The sequence below is a fragment of the Phacochoerus africanus genome, chromosome 12, assembly GCF_016906955.1.
Source record: "Phacochoerus africanus isolate WHEZ1 chromosome 12, ROS_Pafr_v1, whole genome shotgun sequence".
NCBI classification, from domain to species: Eukaryota; Metazoa; Chordata; class Mammalia; order Artiodactyla; family Suidae; genus Phacochoerus; species Phacochoerus africanus.
The window spans coordinates 74,230,886-74,253,198 of NC_062555.1; the positions used below are offsets into that span (position 1 = coordinate 74,230,886).

General features: G+C 46.2%; 1 protein-coding gene across 2 annotated transcripts in view; it reads left to right on the forward strand.

Annotated features, from left to right (window-relative positions):
- Positions 1–22,313, forward strand: part of DIP2C (disco interacting protein 2 homolog C) — a 330,049-nt gene that overhangs the window by 171,086 nt on the left and 136,650 nt on the right. For both annotated transcript variants that reach the window (XM_047754739.1, XM_047754740.1), the window contains one exon: positions 21,960–22,085. In XM_047754739.1, the coding sequence (XP_047610695.1) occupies positions 21,960–22,085 (126 nt within the window). The remainder of the gene's footprint in view (positions 1–21,959; positions 22,086–22,313) is intronic.

Below are 22,313 nucleotides of genomic sequence, written 5' to 3' on the forward strand. Positions count from 1 at the left end.
ACCTGATGCCAAAACTACGCAGAGACGTTACGAGAACAGAAATCTAAAGGCTGATATTATCTCTCATGAACGTAGATGCAAAATTCCTCAAAAAAAATGAGCAAATCAAATCCAATAATGAATAGAAATAATTATATAACATGACCAAGTGGGATTTATTCCAGGTATGCAAGGCTGGTTTAACCTTGGAAAGTCAATTAATGTAATCTATCACATCATCAGGCTGAAGGAAGATAAGCCACACGACCGTGTCAATAGACGCAGAAAAAGCAGTTCACAAAATCTAACAGCCGTTTATGATAAAAATTATCAACAATCTAGGAATAGAGGTGTTGAGGAAAATTGAATTAGTTATCAAGTTAAGGGAAAAGAGGAATTTTATTAAAGCCAAAGTGAGCATTATAACCCAGGAAGCAGACTCTCAGAAAGCTTGGAGAACGCTTCCTCCTGTTAGAAGTCGAAGGCCTAGCCATATGTGTTTTGAGACATAGATTGTCCATCAAAATGACATGCCGCTATCTTACGTCCAGTTCACCAAGGATGCATGGGCCAGGCGAAGTGCACGCAGAGGGGCACTGAGTCTCCACAACTCCCTGCAGAGCTGGGGAAGAACCCTCTTCTTTAGGAAGTGACACGGCCGGCACTGGAACAAAGAAATGAGCAGGCACGCACGCCTTTGCGGGGGTCTGGCTAGTGTGTGATGTAGACGCACACTGCGTGTCAGAGAGGAGGCCCAGGCAGACAGAATTTGATGTCTAGTTTTGTCTTGTCCTGCCTTAAAAATAGAAACTCTATTTCATTAGAGGGGAGCTTCCTCAATTTGATAAAAAATATCTATGAAAAAACTCTACAGTTACAATGTCATCCTTGGTGGTGACATTTCCCACTAAGATCAAGAACCTGAGAAAATGCCCCTCTCACTACCGCTTTTCAGCATCATACGGGAAGTCCTTGCTAAGGCAGTAGGGCGAGAAAGGAAATTAAAAGCATGCTTATTGGAACTGATGTGATTGTGTATGTAGAAAATCCCAAAGAACCAAGGAAAAAACCTAGAACTAGTAAGTGATTTTATATTATGGCAAAGTTGGATGATATAAGGTTCATATAAAAAAGCTTTCTTGTATACCAACAATAAACAATTGAAATGTGAAATTAAAAACAGTGTCATTTACATTAGCACCAGAAAATGGAATAATTAGGTAGAGCTCTAAGAAATGTACAAAGCTTGTGTGCGAGGAACTGTAAAAGTGGTGAAATGAATCGTAAGATCTAAATAAATGGAGAGTCCACATACGTGGTTAGGAAGACTCAGTGTTGTCAAGGTATCTGCTCTTCCCCATTTGATCTATAGATTCAGGACAATCCTAGTCAGAATCCCAGAAAATTCTATTGTGAATATCAGCAAACTCAGTCATCAATTTCAAAGTTGATGTTAGAAAAGGTAAAAGATCCAAAGTAGACAACACGATACAGAAGAACAAAGTCAGAGAACGGACAGCACTTGACCTCCAGGCTCACTGTAAACTAGCAACGGCAGTGCAGTGCGGCAGGGAGGAGAGAAAAGACACGCTGGCCACGTCAGCCCAGAAGTAGGCGCACGCAAGTACAGTGAGCAGAGGTGTGACAGTCTTCTCAGCACAGCGCTGGGACAGACTGGACGTGGACGTGTTTCAGAGCGGAACCCGACTCACTAAAACTAACTCAAAGTGCGGCGTAGACCTAGGTGTGAAACAAGAAAGGTAAAAAGGTCCTGGAAGACAGTGTAGGTAAACATCCAGGTTACCCTAGGGTTTGGTGGTGACTTTTTGGATTCAACACCCAAAAGAACAATCCATGAAGAAAAATGGTAAGTTGGACTTCATTAAACTTAGGAACTTCTGCTCTAAAAAAGATGTAGTTGAGAAAATGAGAATCCACAGATTGAGAGGAAAATCTTTGCAAAATACATATCCAATAAAGGATTGGTATCCAACATAAACAAAGAACTCCCAAACTCAGGAATGAGAAAACAAGCAACCCAGTTAGGAAGTGAGCAAAATATTTGAATAGACACCTCACCAAAGAAGATACATAGATGGAAAATAAGCATAGGAAAAGATGCTTAACATACCTCATTAGGAAATCACAAGTTAAAACAGAGATAACCCTGGTAAAAATCCAGAGTGCTGGCAAAGCCAAATGCTGCCGAAGATGATGGAGCAACAGCAACTTCCTTTCACTTTTGGCAAGAATGCAAAAGCATACAGCCACTTAGAAGACGTGTGGTGATTTCTTAGGAAGCTAAATATACTGTTATCATATGATTCAGCAGTTGTCCTCTTTGTTACTTACCTGAATAAGTTGAAAATATATCCATACAAAGAGCTGGATGCAAATATTTATAGCAGCTTTGTTCATAATTTTGCCGAAACTTGGAAGCAACCGAGCTGTCCTTTAACAAGTGAATTGATAGGCAAACTGTGGTCCATCCAGACAATGGAATATTATCCAGCACTCAAAAGAAATGAGCTGTCAAGCCTTGAAAAAGACATAGAGAAACTAAGTACATATTGTAGCATGCAGGAAACCAGACTGAAAAGGCTGTATTGTGTGATTTCACCTGTCCGATATTCTGGAAAAGCCAAATCTATGGAGACAGTCAAAAGATCAGTGGTTGCCAGATGCTTGGGGGCAGGGAGGGATGATTGAGCAGGGCCTCGAAGATTTTTAGGGCCATGAATCTATGCAGTGAGATGCTGCTATAATGGTAGATACATGTTGTTACACATTTGGTACAACAGTAAGACTGAACCCTACCTGATGAAAATTACGGTCTTTGGTTAATAATGTATCAGTACTGCTTCCTCTATTTTATTTTATTTTATTTTTTGTCTTTTCAGGGCCGCACCCACGGTGTATGGAAGTTCCCATGCTAGGGGTCTAATTGGAGCTGCAGCTGCCACAGCCATAGCCACAGCCACACAGGATGCAAGCCGTGTCTGCGACCTACACCACAGCTCATGGCAACGCCAGATCCTGAACCCGCTGACCGAGGCCAGGAATTGAACCCACCACCTCATGGTTCCTAGTCGGATTAGTTTCCACTGCGCCACAACGGGAACTCCTGCTTCCTTAACTGTAACACATGTACCACACGGATGCTGGAGGTTCATACCGGGAGACTGTGTCAGTGTGTGCACACCTGCGCCTGCAGGGGAGGGCGTGTGGGGACGCACTGTACTTGCCACTCCGTTTTTCTGTAAACCTAAAACTTCCTTTAAAAATGTCTATTATTTTAAAAAAAGAAATAAAGGACAATGGAAGATAATTTGTAGAGAATGGTAACAGCAGTGAAAACCCTCCGCTGAGACTGATAAAGCCGAGAGAAGACAGAAGTAAGTGATATGAGGAATTAAAAATGGGACCTCACTACAGATGCACCAGAAGCAAAAGATAATCAGAATACTGAGAGTAACCGTGTGACAATACATTTGAAAATTTAATTAAATGGATAAATTCCTAATTTAAGCACTTAAGAAGAAATGGAAACCTTAAATAATCCAGTGACCAATAAATAGATGGAAACAGGAGCTAAAAACCTTCTCACAAAGAATGCACCAGGCTCAGAAGGTATTACGTTATACCCACCTTTCAAGAAATGAACCAGCAAATTTCAGAGAAAGGAAAAAGAAAATCATCCTTCCTGGTTCATTTTGGACAGAGGCCTGTGTCAGTACTGGATGAGGACAGCAAGGAGAAAGGAAAACTAAAGGGCATCATCTGCAGAGACACCCCAGCTAATCCATAGACGAAGCACTAGAAATAGGGAGGATTTAGTGTCAGGCTAGATATGATCTGGACAAACAAATTATTTCTGTACACTAGCAACAGATGTAAAAATGCAGTTGAGAAGTTCTAGGTACAGTAGCAACAAACTTTATAAGTACCTAATGAAAATTCAGACAAAAGATGTACAAGTTTTTTCTCGTAAAAATAATGAAATTTTATATAAAGGACATTAAAAAAAGCCAAAATGAGTAGATACCCTGTGATAGTGGACAGGAAGTCATGATCCTGTAGAGACCAGCTCGTCCCCCATGCTCAATTCTAATTAAACAAACCAACCCACAGAGTCCTCTGTGGGGCTTTGACTGTAGAATTTCTGTGGGAGGGGCGCAGGCTGAGAACAAACAAGATGCAACAAAGACCTGCGGAGGCCCAGGGGTGAATCTCAAAGGGTTGTGGCCATGGGAGGAGGTCCAGCATGGCAGACTGATCCTACGGCCCTCAAGTGTGAGGTTCTGGAAAACGCGTTGCAGGAGCAGCAGCTCGCACGCTGGTGCTCAGCCGAGGTCTCCAAGACGCACAGCAGAACCTCCGCAGCCGTGATCTGGACAGCAGTCAGCACTTAGCCAGCACTTGCTTTGAACCAGACGCTGCTCTGAATGCTGCTTATGTGACTCAGGTGTTCTCTCTATCACATGATTCACGAGTGTCTCACTAACTGGTTTCATGCTGAAGAGACAGACTCATTGCCTTTGTTTTTCTAATTAATTTTTGATGTGCTTCCTGTGAACTTAGTTTATAGCTATTATAAAATTTCATCCCCCACAAGTTCTCTTGTAGCCCAGTGGGTTAGGATCCAGTGTTGTCACTGCAGCTGCTGGGGTTGATGCTGCGGCATGAGAACATCCACATGCCATGGGCACCCAAGAGAATAAAAAATGTATCCCACGTGTGGTCCTTTAAGGACAACGGCACTAGTTTAAAATGTTAGTTAAGGAGTTCCCACTGTGGCACAGTGGGTTAATGATCCTGCTTGTCTCTGTGGAGAGGCTGGTTTGGTCCCCGGCCTGGTGCAGTGGGCTAAGGACCTAGCGTTGCCACAGCTGTGGTCTAGGTTGCAGCTCTGGCTCAGGTTCGATCCCCCTTAGAACGGGGTCTAGTACCGCAGAGGCCTGGATCCACATTCACGCAGTTGTTGAATAGTGGGGCTCTTTATTCTTCATTGGAAGCAGCGCCGAAGGCCAGAAACCCGCCGTGACCCTGGGAGTAGTGGTGTGTCTGTGTAGCCAGGGACTTAAAAGGAGATGGAGGACAGACGCTGAGGAGAACGTGCCCAGGAAGTGTGCGGTGCGTCCCGAGGGAGCCTGAGCCGACGCAGGAGAGCCGGGAACCACTGGAAGGGTTTAAGGAACAAACAAGGTCCCTTGCTGTGCAGACGGAACTTTGTCACACGTCCTCGTTGATCAGACAGGTCTGGAGCAGCCACTGTTCTCCCAGGTCCTCTCTGCCTGTCAGTGCCTGCTGCAGCCTCTCCTGATGCTGGGCCCCGGCCCACCCTCCTCCCACCCCACAGTCACGCCCCGCTCCTGTCGCGCTGGTTTACTGGTCTCCATCTGTGGGAGCGGGGACTCGGTCACAGGAGGCGCTCTGTGGGTAATTGCACACGTGAGCCCAGGGCTCGGTTGTGCCCTCGGTACAGTCACGTGCCTGCATGTTTTTCCTGAGGACTGAGACACGGAGAGGCTGGAACTGCAGCAGCAAGTCGATGGAAACCAAGCAGTGGCCACGGCTCCCCTCTGAGCGAAGACGGTGCTCGCCGGAAACCCATCTCCCTGCCTGCCACTCTTCTCTTCTTGCGTCCACTCTGCTCCCCAGTTCTACACACTCCTCACACCCCCACTTTGAGCCAAAGAACAGAAACAGTACAGCCACAAAGTAAACGGGGGGTGGAATCGAGCCTGGACAGGCCCTGCTTTGTGGATGTGGGTCCACAGTGACAATCGTCAGCATCGAGAAGCTCGTTTCTTCCATACTTGTTTCTTCTCGGTCTTCTGTCTCCGGCTTAGCTGTCACCCAACACCAGACGCGTCGTTATGACCCAGCATGGTACAGAGAGTTGTCGGTGCTGCGAGCCAGGCTGGCCTGAGCCCTCTAGTGTACTGAGTGTCACAGTCCTTGTAGCCTCCCAGTGGGCAGGCAGGTTCCTTGTCTTGTCCGTAAGGGGCTGAGGGGCAGGTGGGTTAAGTCCTGTGCCCCAGGTCCCACAAAGGGACTGGGATTTGAACCCAGGCAGCCTGGCTGTAGAATCATGGCCTCAGCTGTTCTGCTGGTCGAAAACAATTAAGCTTCCCTGGGGAAAAAGTGCTCTTCTGTTGATTGACGGTTGCCTTCGAGGTTAGACAGACGTCCCTGCTCTGTCCATGCACATACCCACAGATTGGGAGAAAACATTTGCAGATGAAGCGACCAACAAGAGATTAATCTCTAAAATATACAAGCAGCTCATGCAGCTCAATAGCCAAAAAAAAAAAAAAAAAAAAATCCAATAAAAAATGGGCAGAAGATCTAAATAGACATTTCTCTAAACAAGTCGCATGGATGGCCAAAAAGCACATGAAATGAAGCTGAACATCACTAATTATTAGAGAAATGTGAATCAAAACTGCAATAATGTATCACCTTAACACCAGTCAGAATGGCCATCAGGCAAAAGTCTACAAATAGCAAATGCTGGAGCGGGTGTGGAGAAAGGGAAACCTTCCTACACTGTTGGTGGGAGTGTAAATTGGTGCAACCACTATGGAAACAGTACGGAGATTCCTTAAAAAACTGAATACAGAACGACCATATGATCCAGCAATCCCTCTCCCCGGCCTCTGTCTCTAAAAAGCATAATTCAAAAAGATATGTGCCCCCCAGTGTTGATTGCAGCACTGTTGGCAGCAGCCATGACACGGAAGCAGCCTGAGAGTCCATCAATAGTTGCATGTTTGAGGTGCTGACTACACTGGCTCCTTTTCTCTGTGCCTTGGTGACATTTCAGTGCCCCTGTGCAATCCCAAGCTGAAATCACGTTCTGGGTCCATGCTGCTGCAGTCTGCCACTTCCCAACCCCTTCTTGGGAAGCCTGGGGCATCTCTGACCACTTCTCTTGTGCTCGTCTCCATTGACATTAGAGATACTGGAAATTAGCAGCCTTCTTTCTATAAAACTGAATGTACCGCTCTCGAGAGAGACCGTTTCCTCCTGGTGTGTAGTTGTGCCTCCGCTTGTCCCTGGGATTTAGGGCCCACAGTGATGAGCAGCTCTTGTTGACATCTCGGGGCTGGGAGCTCAGCTCCTCCGTCACCCTGCCCAGCATCTCGAACAAGCGGGAGGCTTCCACTGCTCACTGTTTTCCTTTCTTGGTTCTCATCTGGTTCCCAGTTCATATGGTTCCCGAAAGACTGTATCCAGGATGCTGTGGTTAAGGTTTTGTGACAATCAGATGCCTTCAGGGTCTCCAGTGTGTCATAGCTGCTGAATGTCGGGTGGATGTGGCCTGTGAAATGACACTGAGCTTTCAAGGGAAAATCCCCATTTTCCTGAAAGTTTTTAGTTTTATGAGGTCTTATAGGGTGGGTCTTGGTTTTAGGCTAAGAGCTGTGAACTTACTCTGAACTCACGCCCCTTTTCCAATCTTCTGAGCTGTTCTCCTGGACGCCCCTTCCTTGTATCAAGGCCACCGGCTGCTGAGGGGCCTCCACAACCATAACAACGAACCCGACGATGTGTCGGCTCTCACACAAGAGAGGTTTCATCCTGACCCTGCTGCTCCATGGTCCAGTCCTGCCTAAAAATATTAGTCATGTACAGCCGGCAGTAGTGTCAGCGCTGGCTGTTCTCCCCGAGCCGTGTTGAGGTGGAAGGGAGAAGCCGAGCTGGAAGAACCAGGGGAGCCAGGTGGTGACATGGGTTTGTTTGCTGCCCTACTAATCATCATATTTCGAGACATCTTTCAATCTAGTCACTGTTCTAAGGTGTTAGTAGACTCATGTCCCTTTGGGTTTGGCTTTTTGGGTTTGGAGTGGGAGCTGGTAAACACTGAAATGGCTTACCACACTGAGGCCGCTGATGCTCACGTTTTATTCAGCCTTGCAGTGGGTGCTTTGTGCTGCTCGCTCCAGAAGGACTCCCACCCCTTGATCTTGCCTTGATTGGGTCAGCCCGCTCTCGGGGGGGTTTTTGATGGTCACCACCGCTGACACTTGGGGAGGGGTCGCTGTCCTGGTGGTCCACCATTCATCAGTCGTGGGAGGGGCTCTTCCTGGTGCTCTTTACAGATGTTTCAAATGCTTGCTATGCTATTGTTCTGTGGTTAGAATCGAACAGGGTTGCCCTGTGATCCCTTTGTGTATTGTTCAGTTTTGCTGTGCAATAAGCTATCCAGCACCTTAGGGACCTGCACCAGGCACTTCTTAGGGCCAACGGTGCGTAGGTCTTTCTTACATTCTGGGGCACGGGCCAGGAGCGGCCCCTAGTTGGGGCATGTCAGTGTCTTAGTAATTGAAAACATTCTTGTTCTACTACTTTCTCTAAATTTTGTGGAAAAAAATTAGCACACTTGTTTATGGTGCTAGCAATTTTTAAATGTAGAAAAAAAATTGTACTTCTTTAAAATGTACCTTTCCTAAAATGATTATGTTAAAACATAAAACTTTGATTGCAAAAGTATTTATGCTCAAGGCAAAAAACTTGCATTTGTCAAAAAGAATGAACAAAACCAACACATTGTAGCTTTGTCATCCTTCAGTGACAACTCACTATTTTGGGGTAGTTCATTCAGTTTTTAAAAATAATACTGCTTGTAACATAAGCATTTTAATTTGACCAAATCATGATGGGGGGAGGAAGAAGGAGAAAATGAAAAGAATACCAAGTTTGGGGCAAAAAGACCGTATTTAAGAGCATGTAAAACTTGTTTAAACTTTAAGAAAAGCTGGACATCGGCTGTGGTGGTGGTGGTTGTGTCGAAGGTCCGAGAGGTCGTGCTACTCTTCTGGGCTCTAAGGATGGAGGTCAGTACCCTGGGCTGGGAGCGGAGTGGGGGCAGGGAGGTTGTCCGCCGTTGCCTTTCTTTGGCGTCGCACGTGACCCCCGCACACGAGTCCTCCCTCAAGCATGGCTTCAGTTGCTTTCTTAAAGACGGGTCTTTTGGAGGACTCTGCAGAAGAGAGACGCGGAGATCTGCCAGTGATTGAAATGATCAGTCCCCTACACTCCGGGCAAGCACCCCTGTTCCTAGTGTGAAATAGGAGAGGGACGGGGAAGGATGGTTGCCTCCACCAGCCGCTGTCCGTGGGCAGGGGGAGGAGACCAGGGCCAGACCTCTGCCCATCACCTGAGGAATTTGCGGGCGCTTTTTAGTAGCTGTCATTTACCATGGGTGGAACATCTTTTCTTTTCTTTTTTTCTTAAGGGCTGCACCCATGGCACATGGAAGTTCCAGGTTAGGAGTCGTATCAGAGCTGCACCTGCCAGCCTACGCCACTGCCATAACAACAGCGGGATCCGAGCCGCATCCGCAACCTACACTGCAGCCCACAGCAACGCCGGATCCCTAACCCCACTGAGCAAGGCCAGGGAATGAACCCAAGCCCTCATGTGTGCTAGTCAGGTTCACTACCACTGAGCCACAACAGGAACTTCCTTTTTTTTGGGGGGGGGGCACATCGTACATACATGTTTATAGACAGACGGATGGATGGAAGTGACATAAACAGCCTGACTTTGTGCTATTTTTAAAAGGGTTTTGTTTTATTTGTCTCCCTTGAAACAAGACAGTTTATTTGTTGGCGGTACATTTGGCTCTGTATTCACAGGTTAGCAGAACTGGAATGGAATTCGAGTAGCAGTGTGTACTTAGCAACGTATCCAGTACTGTAAGTAGTCTAGAGAGGGCGTGACGTGCATGAGGGTTTACCTCAGTGGAAATTCCATTCCTGTGTTAAAAAATAAAGTCTCTGAGAGAAGGTACTTAGGTTCAGTGCACATACTGCGGCGTTTTAGGTAAAGGACCTGCGCGTCTGCAGACATAGGTGTCTGCAGGCTCCTGGAACCGGTGCCCCTTGATGCCGAGGGGGACTGTACGTGGCTTCCTCGTTCCGGACCAACCGCAGTCACATCTGCAGTGGTCCGCACGTTTCCTGTCCTCCGTCGGGGCACAGTCCTGGGGAGAGATTTAAGTTCTCGTGTTCTGGGTGGGGATTTACTCTTTTGGGGGGGATGTGGCATGTGGGTCCTCACTGTGGGTGCATCCCTGCTTACGAGGCACTGAGGAGGTGCCTCTCCTGCCGCCGGCAGTAGGTGGTAGCTGGTCACCACCAAAGGCGCAGCCCAGCGGCCTTGAGGAGAACTGGGGTTTGCTTTTGTACGTTTTCACTTACAGGGTCATATATGTTGGTGAGTGTAATACCCTCTTCTGGAATGGCTCCTTTGATCTGTCGCTAAGTCATGTCCTTCTTTGTCTTTCTTTATGGCCTCTGCTTTAAAGTCAGTTTGTTTGGTATGACTGTTCTGACTCCTGCTTTCCTGTCACTTCCATTCACCTGAAATATCTTTTCCCTCCCCTCACTTTCAATTTATAAGTGTCCTTCGCCCCAAGGTAGACTGCATATTGCAGGCTCTTGTTTTTTAATCCAGTCTGCCACTCTGTGTCTTCTGATTGGAGCATTTAGTCCAATGAGATTTACGGTAATTATCGTTAAATATGTATTCATTGCCATTTAAACCTTGTTTTCCAGTTGACTCTGTGTTTCATCTTGGTTCCTTTCTTTTTTGGGTTGAATGATTTCCTTTTATTTTATGCTTGTGTCCCCTTCTTTTTCGTTTTTGTGAATGTCCTGTTTGGTTTTGATTTGTGGTTGCCCTGTTTTTCAAGTATGTTAACCTCTTCCTCTATCAGGTTAGCCTGATAGTCATATAGGCTCAAGCACATTCTAATAAAAAAGGATCTAGGTTTTCTTACTTTTCTTTCCCACATTTTATGATTTTGATGTCCTTTTTTAACATATTCATGTTTATGCTTTTGCTGTTACTTGTGTTTATTGTTGGTTTTAAAAGAGTTTTGTTTTTTGTTTTTTTTTTCCTTTTAGGTCTGTATACTGGCTTTTTTTTTTTTTTTATAATTTATTTTTTTTCCCCACTGTACAGCAAGGGGATCAAGTTATCCTTACACGTATACATTTTTTCCCCCACCCTTTGTTCTGTTGCAATATGAGTGTCTAGACATAGTTCTCAATGCTACTCAGCAGGATCTCCTTGTAAATCTATTCCAAGTTGTGTCTGATAAGCCCAAGCTTCTGATCCCTCCCTCTCCCTCCCTCTCCCATCAGGCAGCTATATAGTGGCTTATTTAAGTGATTACTTTCCAATTGTGATTTCCTCTATCCTGTATCTTCTTACTTCTTTCTTATTTAGAGGAGACCTTTTGGTATTTCCCCTTTAGAATGGGTTTAATATTGCTGTATTTTTTTAGTTTTTGTTTGTTGGAGAAATTCTTTATTTCTCCTATTTCAAATGATATTCTTGTTGGGTAGAGTATCCTAGGAGTATTCTATTTTTCCTTTTAGAACTTTGAATATATCTTGCCACTCTCTTCTGACCTGTAGTTCTGTAGAGAGATCAGCTGATATGATAGCCTTATGAGGGGGTCCCCTTATGATTAACTCATTTTTCTCTTGCTGCCTTTAGAATCCTCTCCTTGTCTTTAACGTTTGCTGTTTTTATTATAATATGGCTTGGTGTGGGCCTTTTGGGGTTCAACTTGTTTGGGGCTTTCTGTGCTTCCTCTATCTTGGTAGCTGTTTCCTTTAGATTTGGAAAGTTTTCAGCCACAATTTCTTCAAATATATTTTCAATGCCCTTTTTCTTCTCCTTCTGGAATCCCCATATGCATAAATTGGCCTGCTTTATATTATCCCATAGATCTCTTATATTGCTTTCATGTTTTTTCTTTTGGTTTTCCGTGTGCTGCTCTCATTGGGGGGTTTCCATTATTCTGTTTTCCAAATCCCTTATTTGTTCCTCTGCATGATTCATGCTGCTCTTCAGTACCTTTAACCCACCTTGCCTCTGTGCAGATGAATTTTCTGCTTTTTCTTAGCTCCTCCTTATATTTTCTGTTTGCTTTCTAAAGTAACCTGCGTTACTGTTCATATCCTCTCTTAATTCCTTCATAATTGCTCTTAATTCCTTCAGTATTTTCACTGTCTCGTTTTTGAACTTGGTGTCTGTTAGACCGCAGAGGTCTGTTTCATTGTTTGCTCCTTCAGGGGAATTCTCCTGTTCTTTTAACTGGGAATGGTTCCTGAGCCTCTTCATTTTGCCTATGTTTTTCTTATTCTGTGAGTTTGGGAAAACAGCTCTTGTAGTCTTGGAGGGCAGTTTATGAGCGAGAGTGCCCCTAGGCATTTCGTGAGGGCTCGTTGTTGTCATCATCATTATTCTTTTTGGGAGGAGGGCTGCTTTTGGTTTGGATGCTTGCTGTCTCTTTCCTCAGTGTGTGCAGGCTCTTATCCCCATGCTGGTGTGCGGACTGCACGTCCTTCCAGGGAGATGGAGGCAATGGGCAGGGCCTGGAGCCAGTGCCAGGCTGCTGGGCCCTTGACAGCGTCAAGGACCTGCAGGGAGGTAGCAGGGGCTGCTCCTGGTTGCAGGGCCCTGGAAGGGGCAGTGACCCTCCAGCAGGTATAGATGGCGCCCAGCTCTTTGGCAGTGGCAGCAGCAGGGAGTGTGCGTTCCCAGGGGAGGGAGAGCAGCAACGGGGGGTGCTCAGCGTACAGTGCCCTCCTCTGTGCCGCCTCTGAGGAGCCTGGGCCCACAGCTGGTGCCTGTTCATGAACCCCTAGTGGTAGTGGGCCATGCCCACCTCTGGAGTCTGAGATGGCTACAGTGGTTTGCCCCCTCTGCCCATAGCCCACGCAAGAGGCGCCCACTGCCCGAGAGCCCGCACGTGCACAGAGCAAGCTCTTCCTGTGACAGCCTGTCCTCCTCTCACCCTCCCCAGCAGTGGCGCCCTGCTTCTCCTGCAGGCCCCGGCCTCCTCCTGGGCTACCTCGGATGTGGTGTCCCCAGCCCGTGGCGCACTGCTCACTCGCTCCCGCAGGCCGCCTCCACACAGCCAGCCCTGGTCCTATCCCCAGAACTGACCTCTGGCCCCTGCGTCTCAGGCCCAGCCCCTGCCTGAGTGTCAGGCCCTGGGGTCCTGGCCGGTGGTGCTGCTGGTCCGTGAGGCGCTCTCTCCTCTGCGCGCCTCAGTCCATTTGCTGTGCTTCTCCCCGAGGTTTCAAGGTCCCTCCATCTCAGCCGATCTCCCTGTTTGTAGCTGGCTTCTCAGGGTGTGGGTTCCTTCTTCTTTCTCAGCTCCCTCGCAGGACTACTGGTCCCGCCTTGATTCCTTTTTTTTTCCTTCTCTCTTTTTCTGTTTGTTCTACCCAGTTGTGTGGAGGGTTTCTTGCCCTTTTGGGAGGTTTAAAGTCTTCCGCCAGTGTTCAGTAGATGCTCTGTGCACATGGTTCTACACACAGATGGTTTTTTGAGATTTTTTGGGAGGGAGGCGAGCACCACGTCTCCCTCCTCTGCCGTCTTGACCCCCATCCTGACTTCAGAGTTTGAAAGTCACTTCTGGCTGTAATTACTCTTCTTCGGGGGAACATGGTCAAGTGATGCTTTTCCCTCGCTAGCTGGTCATCCCTCTTGGCGATGGGTGTTTTCACTTGATCCCAGCATGCCTCTTTTTGTATTAATTGTACCTCTTCAAGAGATTGTTTTATGAAGGATTTAATTTAGCCAAGAGTGTTCCATCCATTATTATCCGCCAACTGGGGTTTGACGTTCTCTTGTACTCGACGTGGATAATCTTGCTAAGTGCTTTAACTAATAGAAGGGAGTGGAGGGCCTGGCTCTGGACCCTCCGCAGGCACCGTAGTAACCTCGAGACCCCGGCGGCCGTCTCTGGAGAGCTGCCCCCGTGTCGGCCCAGAGTGGAAGGACTGCTTGACAGAGGGCACAGGGCCTTGAGGTGGGCGTCTACTTGGCCTTTTGCCTTCGAGGTTCTCCTCTGCCCGCTTCCTGTGGCGTTTCTAAAACCCAAGCTGAAGTTCAGTGACCAGCTTCCTACGTCAGAAGAAGGAATTGGAGACTGTCAGCACAGCTGGAAATTAAGGGGAACTTTTTGGAAAGAATGAGCCACAACGCAAGGAGCCTCCAAACCTGGGCGCAAACTCCATTGAGATTCTTGGCGAACTCTGGAACTGTGTGCGTGTGGGAGCCCAGCAGAGAGGCAGCTGGCAGGTTGGCTCTACTCTGAAGACCTTCCAGCAGGTAGCACTAGACCAGCCCGGTTACTAGGTACTGGAACAAAAATCAGATAACAGAACCCACTCCTTATAATAAGTCATCCTCAGTCTCCGTTATACTATCAGAAACTTTTAGACATGAAGAAACAGGAAGATGTGACCCACAGTCAAGAAAAAATAGCTAATAAAGCCAATTCCAGACAGGACTTTAAAGCAGGTATTATAAGTCCTATAAGGACTTAAAGCAAAATATGTTTAAAATGAACAAACAAGATGGAGCTCTGAACAGTAGTGGAAACTATTAAAGGAGGCAGTTTTTAAAATGGAAATTCTAGCAATAAGATGTACAGTACTGGAAGCAAGAAATTCACTCGGATAGGCTTAATGTTAGATTGGAGACGGTAGGACACAAACTCAGTAAACCTGAAGACAGGTCAGTGGAAAAGATTCAATTTGAAGAACCGAAAAAAGAAAGAGTCAAAAACCTGAAAAGAGCCTTCGGGTTCTGTGAGACAGGAGTGAGCAGTCTGACGCTGGAGTCCCAGAGTGAGAGGGAGAACGGGCGAGCAAAATGTTTGAAGAAATAACGGCGAAAGTGTCCCCAGATCTGTTTTAAACAAAATTCAGTTCAAGAAGTTCATAAACCCCAAGCAGGATGAAGACAGAAGCACTCCGTGGTGCGTTGTTGTTGTTGAAGACGAAAACCAATGACAAAGAGAAAAGTGTGCACTTGGGCAGGACAGGCCGGCTCTGCTAAGGGGAAGAGCAGTGCAGTTTACCGCCAGCCTCCCTGGAAAGTGCTGGGATAGCATCATCAAAACGCTGCGGAGAAATGGCACCACTGGATTCTGTGACTGTGAAGATGCGTTTGTTAACAGAGCAGAAGTGCTTCTGGCTCCAGTTGGTGTAGAAGACAGGTCAGGCTGGTCTTAGAGGTACCAGCGATGATGCAGTCAGGACCATCCCCCTGAAGCGTGCTTTGGAGGGAAGGCACTAGGGCATGAAAGTGGGCAGATGGGAAAAGGAGTCCACTCTTGAAATTTAGGAACCAAGCCGAGTAAGATTTGCAGCATTTGTCCTATGGGCCTCTCCAGTCCATCCACAACTTGTGGCCACTGAAATCCGCAGTCGTGCTGGCTTGAGGAGATAGCTGGGATCAGCAGAGAAGTCACTGCTAGCAGACTTGCACTGTGAAATACGCTAAAGGACACACCTCAGGCCCAAAGGAAAGAAGAACAGATGGAACTCATTTAAAAGAAAGAATGAAGAAGTCTTTTTTTTTTTGGTCTTAATTTCATTAAAGATAACTTTTTAAAGCAAAAATTATAATAGTGCAATGGTAGTTATCAATGTAGTTTTTAAATAAATGACAACAATAAAGTTTAAAGTTCCCACTGTGGCACAGCGGGTTAAGAATCTGACTGCAGCGGCTCATGATACTGTGGAGGTGCTGTTTATATCCCGGGCCCTGCACAGCCAGTTAAAGGATCCAGCATTGCCACAGCTGCTGAATGGGTCCCAGCTGCAGCTTGGATTCAGTCCCTAGTCAGGAACTTCCATGTGGCGTAGGTGCGGCCATCAAAAAAAAAAAAAAAATGTTGGAGATAAATCACTTCTACTATTGCAGACTTTTCGTTCTGTTGGGTAAAATGGCCTACTACTAACTCTAAGTAGACTGTTAAGGATACGTGTTGTAGTTTTTACATCAGCCATTTAAAATAGTACATGAAGGGAGTTGCCATTGTGGCTCAGCAGTGGTGGACCCAGCTAGTATCCATGAGGATGCAAGTTCGATCCTTGGCCCCGCTCAGTGGGTTGAAAATCCTGCATTGCCGTGAGTTGTAGTACAGGTTGACGACATGGCTCGAATCCCGTGTGGCTGTGGCTGTGGTGTAGGCTGGCAACTGCAGCTACAATTCGACCCCTAGCCTGGGAACTTCCATCTGCCATGGGTGTGGTCCTAAAAAGACAAAAAATAAAAATAAAAAAATAATAGTACATGAAGATATGGCTAACAATCCATTAAGAGAACTAAGATGAACACTAATGGGGAAAAACAAACAAAAAAACAACTTGATTAAGCCAAAAGTGGAAGGGAAGAGGGACACAGAAATATTAGCATCCAGTTTTACATGTAGAAAATAAATAGCAAAACATTAGCCTTAAGTATAACCATCAAGTGTAAATGGACAAAAGGCAGGGATTATCAAAGTGGATTAAAAAAAACAAAACTCAACTATATATGTATTTTATAAAAGGTATGCTATAAAGAAAAGGAAAAAGGTTGAAATTTAAAGGATAGAGAAAAATAGATACCATGAAAGCAGTTTACATGAGAAAGTCAAAGTGACTATGCTAATTAAGCAAAGTTGATTTCAAAATGAGGAATATGACCAGGGGTAAAGAAGGACACTTTGTGACAGTAAGAGGGTTTGTTAATCAGGAAGAAATAACAGACCTAAATATGCATACATGTAGGAGCAAAACTTCAAAACGTATAAAGTTTCAGAAACGGGGAAAAGTGCAATAATCCCCAGTTCTTTGAGTAATTGAAGTAACTAGTTATAAATGTAGGAAAGAGATCGCAGATCTGAAGACTATAAATCAGCATGTGTCAGACAACTACAAAATAAACATTTCTTTCAGTTGTACATGCAGTGTTATTAACAGGATAGACTGTTCTTCCTGGGAGAAATTAAAGGAGAAGAATACTGGAGAGGCCACCCCGTTAATGAATTGGAAGACTCCGTATTAAATAGTCTCTCTACATTGACTTGTAGATTTAACAGGGATCCAGTCCCGGCCCCAGCAGAGTTTCGGTAGAAAGTGACGGAGTGTTTATAAGACTTCCGTGAAAATAAGATCCAATTTGGATAGCCAAAACAGACTTGAGAAGAGCAAAACAGCGGCCTCACACTTCCTGATTTCGGTACACACTACAGTGGTGAAAATCTTGCGGTGCTGCCCTGGAGACCGCCGTGTAGACTGAGGGGATAGGGTGGGGGCCAGAAACACTCGTGTGTGTGTGTGGTCAGATGGTCGTGGATGAGGCTGCGGGGAAGGGTGGTTTCTTCAGCAAGGAGTGTTGGGAAGATTGGATATTCACATGCAAAAGAAAGAATTTGGATCCTCATCTTACACCATATACAAAAATTAACTCAAAATGGTTTATAGACCTAATTGAGACCTGACACTATAAAATTTCTAGAAGAAACCATAGGGAGAAGCCATCATGACATTGAAAATTCATGAATTTCAATGATTCATGATTTCGTGAGTGTGACACCAAGAGCACAGACACCAAAAGCAACATCAGGCAAAGGGACGGATCATACTTAAAACTCCTGTGAAGTGAAGCAAGCGGTGGAGGGAAAGGCAGCCTATGAAGCTGAAGAAAGTATTCTCATGTATGTAATGGTTTAAGAGCCAGAACACATAGAGAGCTCCTGTAGCTCAGTCAGTAACGCCGTGTAAAAAAGGGCAAAAGACTTCAGTGGACATTTCTCCAAGGAGTAGCAACAAATGGCGAAAAGACGTTCAGCGTCACCGATTATCAGGAAAATGCAAGTCAAAACCACCGTGAGATACCGCTCAAACCCATTGCCGTGGCTGTGATAGAATTTATTAAAACAGAAAACAGATGTCGTGAGTATGTAGAGAAATTGCGCCCTTGTCCCCTGTTTTTCAGAATGTAAAGCGGTGCGGCAGCTGTGGAAAACCGCATGGAGCTTCCTCAAAAAATTAGACCTAGAACCACCATGTGATTTACCAGCTCCACTTCTGGACATATATCCAAAAGGATCTAAAGCAGGGGCCTGAGCAGGGGTCGCTGCACCAGTATTCACAGCTGCCAGGAGCGGGGAGCAACTCGAGTGTCCCTCGGTGATGAGTGATAAAGATGTGCTGTGCGTATCCAGTGGAATACAACTGAGCCTCCAAGGGGAAGGAAATGAGGACCGCCTGCATTTTCTTAAGGGAAGTAAGACCATCACAGAAAGACAAACACTGTGTGATTCCACTGCTGTGAGACATCTAAAGCAGTCACTTCGTAGGGGTGGCTGCCGGGGGTGGCGGGGGCGGGGGCGAGCTGGATGTGGCGTCATCCGGGACGGGGACTTCTGGGGCCTGGTGACAGTCTGTGCCTGTGCTTAACAGTGTGGTGCTGACCGCCTGGAAATTGCTGGGAGGGTGAGTCTTACGGGTTTTTTCCTACAGTAAAAACTAATAAAATATACATTTATTTGAGATGTGGGTTTAGTACATCATATTCTAACTGAAAAAAAACCCTATACTAATCAGAGTAGCATAGAGCTAGTAGAAGTTTAGACAAATAGATTAACTGCACCAGATAAAGCATTCAGAATTGTAGCCATGAGCACATGGTCAGGTGATACTTGACAGAAGAGCTAAGACAATTTAATGAGGAAAAGGAAAATCTTTATAACAGTTGGTACCTGAAACATTGGACGAACATGTGGGAAAAAGTGAACACCAACCCCAACTTTCACTACTTTGAAAAATTAACTTGAGATGGCTCCTTGATCTAAAGTAAAAGGTAAAACCTTCCCGAAGAAAATGAAAGAGTGTATTTTTTGAACCGTGAGGTAGGCACAGATTTTACAGACAGGATTCAAAAAGTGCTAGCCAGAGAGGAAAAAAATCATAAAGTGTATTTCATAAAAATGACAATTTTCTTCTCATGAAGCACATTATTATAAGGGTATGACACTTGAGCCATAGACTAGGGTTGAATATTTTCAAAACATGTATCTTAAAAAAATAACTTGTACCCATAATAATCAACAATAAAAAGGCTCCTCAGAAGCTTGAACACGTATCTCGCAGCAGATGGTAGGCAAATATCCAAGAAGCCCGGGAAAGGCACACAAGCCGTCAGGTAAATGCAGGTGGAGCCTGTAATGATTCCGCTGAGCAGCTGCAAGAGCAGCTACTGTGAAAAAGATCCATGGTCCCAGGTGCTGGTGAAGATGTGGAGGCACTGGAATCTCGTGTGCTGGTGGTGAGGATGTTACGTATTATAACCACTTTGGCAGCTTCTTTAAGATCTCAGGAGAATATTGCTTATGGGAAAAGTAGCATCTCTACTTGGGAAGAACTTGATGGGCACTGCCGTAAGCGGGGACCAAAATTAACAGCCCAGTGGAGGACCGACTTCTGTGCAATCCCTGCTAACACGCATGGCCTGAATCTAATCATGACGAGTCATCAGAAAAGCCAGGTTGAAGACAGCCTACACAGTAACTGGCCTGTGTTCTTTAAAACGGCCAATGTCATGAGATGCAGAAGCTAGAAAACTAGTAGATCTAGGAGGGCAAAAAAACCTGATAAATGGATGCACCTGTGCTTCTGGATTGGCTCGCAGACCAGAAAGACAAAATAACTGCAAAGGAAGTTACCAGGACAGTTGGCACCGTTTGAACATGGACTTTGAATTAGATCATGCTAATAGATCGCTGTTAACTTTCCTGATTTTGAGAATTTGCATCATGTAGGAGATTGTCTTTGTTTTTAGGAAATACAGTGGAATATCTATGTATAGAGGAAAAGGGTGTCTGCGGCTTGTTTTCCAATGGTTAGGGAAAAAACGTATCACATAAAGCAATAGGCTCAAATATCAATGGTGAGTTTGAGCGAAAGTAATACGGGAATTCTCCGTACTGTGGCAGACCATCTGTAAATTTGAAATTTAAAAGGAGGAATACAGAAAGTTTAAAAGGAGAAATATGTAATACAATGTGTTTGCTATGTGGAGAATTAATGTACTCCCACATCATTGGTGAGCCCTTTAGGTTTTTGTTTTTTGGGTTTTTTTATTGTCTCTTCTAGGGCCGCCCCCGCGGCATATGGAGGTTCCCACACTAGGGGTCCACTCGGAGCTGTAGCGGCCGGCCTGCGCCAGAGCCACAGCAACGCGGGATCCGAGCCGTGTCTGTGACCCACACCACAGCTCACAGCAACGCCAGACCCTTCACCCACTGAGCAAGGCCAGGGATTGAACCTGCGTCCTCATGGATACTAGTCGGGTTCATTGTCGCTGAGCTGCAACAGGAACTCCACCATTTAGTTGGATTCAGTAGCGTGAATCCAAGTCATTCAAACGTCAGTTTTCATCTGGGAGTTTAAGAAAAAGAGTGATCCGAAACTAGGTTTTTGTCTTCCGGTACTTGGAGAAAAGAGCAGTGCATACACAAGTCTGAACAAAATAAAACGATAAATTCATTGTGTTTGATATGTGACGTGCTCTAAAACGGGCTGGCACGTATTTTCTGTAAAGGGTCAGTTAGCAAATAGGCTTAGCTTTCTGGGCCGCCCTGTCTGTCACAGCTGCACCGCCCTGCTGTCCCAGTGAGGGAGCACAGAGGCCACACACGTGAAGGGGGCGTCTCTTCCAGTGAAAGGTCACGAGGAGGAGCCTGCAGGCTGCACCTGGCCCAGGCGCCTCCTCATGACCACAGGGTGACGTTTTCCCAGGAAGAGCTAGGGGATGCGTGGCTAGTGGTGAAGGCCCTGGAAGTACGCACCCTGGGCCCAGACCCGGTCAGTGCCACGACCCCGGGACGGCGTCACGCGTGTGTGCTCGCATCTGAGCGATGGGAATAAGCGCCTCCTTCGTGGAATGCCTGGAAGACTGCGGGCCTCGTCTCTCCCCACTGCTGCCTTTTACCTGGTCTCCTGGCGCCTGCTCTCTTCCCGCAGCCCCCTCCCAGCAGCCAGAACGATCCCTCACGGTGGAATCAGATCATGTCACTGCTACCCCAACCCCCCCAGGGCCTCCCTGTCCAAGTGAGAATGGGAGCCGAGCTCTGTACTGGTCCTGGAAAGCCCTCCTCTGCCGAAGGCCCCTGCCAGCACCGTCCGCGCTCGTAGATGGGACCTCGGAGCTGCCTTTTCCCTCGTCTTGGAGAGTCTCCTCTCGACGGAACGGCTGGTTCGTTCTTACTGTTCCGACTTCACAATTACAGAGCTCTGCCCTGGCTTCCTGAGGAAGGGGCTACTCAGTCTTTTCACCCTTTTTCATTGCCCCCCTTTGATTGTCTGTTGTCTGTCTTTAAACCTCTGCAAAGTAAGCGTCATGAGACACCATACCTTGTCTTCCTGATTCTCTGCACCCGGCCCTGAGGACACCATCCTGACAAAGCAGGTGCTGAGCACACACTTGCGGAGTTAATGCAACGGGTTTATATACACCAAATGCCTAACAGAGTGACCGCCTCATAACTGATGCCTGGAAAGTGTTCGCCAGAATCATTACTAACAACCTGTAAGGTGTACGTACTTCCCTTAGCAGAACAGTGAGATGAATTGTGAAGCTTCAGAATGTGATCCATGAAGAAATATTTGAAGATCAAGATCTATTCACTCTAAGAAAAGAACAGTCGCAGCAGCTTACATCCAGTATGGGATTATTTATACAAATTCTAAGGTATTAAAGCGAGTAGTTAAAAGTCTGCAAATGGGAGTTCCCATCGTGGCACAGCAGACACAAATCCAACTAGGGACCATGACGTTGCGGGTTCCATACCTGGCCTCGCTCAGTGGGTTAAGGATCTTGTGTTGCTGTGAGCTGTGTTGTGGGCCGGCGGCTACAGCTCCCATTTGATCCTAGCCTGGGAACCGCCGTATGCTGCAGGTGTGCCCCTAAAAAAAAAAAAAAGCAAAAAATAGTAATAAAAAAAAGTCTGTGAATGAATTTGAATGCCTTTTTCCTGGAGCTTTCAGACTTTCAGACTTCCCTTCCCATCCCCTCGTGACAGTTGCAGGACCAGAGAGAAGGCAGAAAAGCGGGGCCTGCGGATTGTCCTGAGCAAGGGAATGATGGTGCTCTCTTTGTTTCAGATGTTCACACAGAAGCTGTTCAGGCCGCGCTCGCTAAACACAAAGAAAGGAAGATGGCGGTGCCTATGCCTTCCAAACGCAGGTCCTTGGTTGTGCAGACCTCGATGGATGCCTACACACCCCCAGGTGAGCAGCAGGCCCCACCTGCTTCATAAAGTGGCTAGCATGCTGTGGAATCAAGTCAGTGCCAGGAACGGCAGTCTTTTTAGCTTTCACAATCATGGTGCTATAATACAGATTTTTATAACTAGAAGTCCAGAAACAGTATAAATACTCTAAATTAAACTTGGAAAGAAAATGAGTGTGATTATATGTATGTCTATATAAATGTTTTGAATGTTTCATTTAGATGCG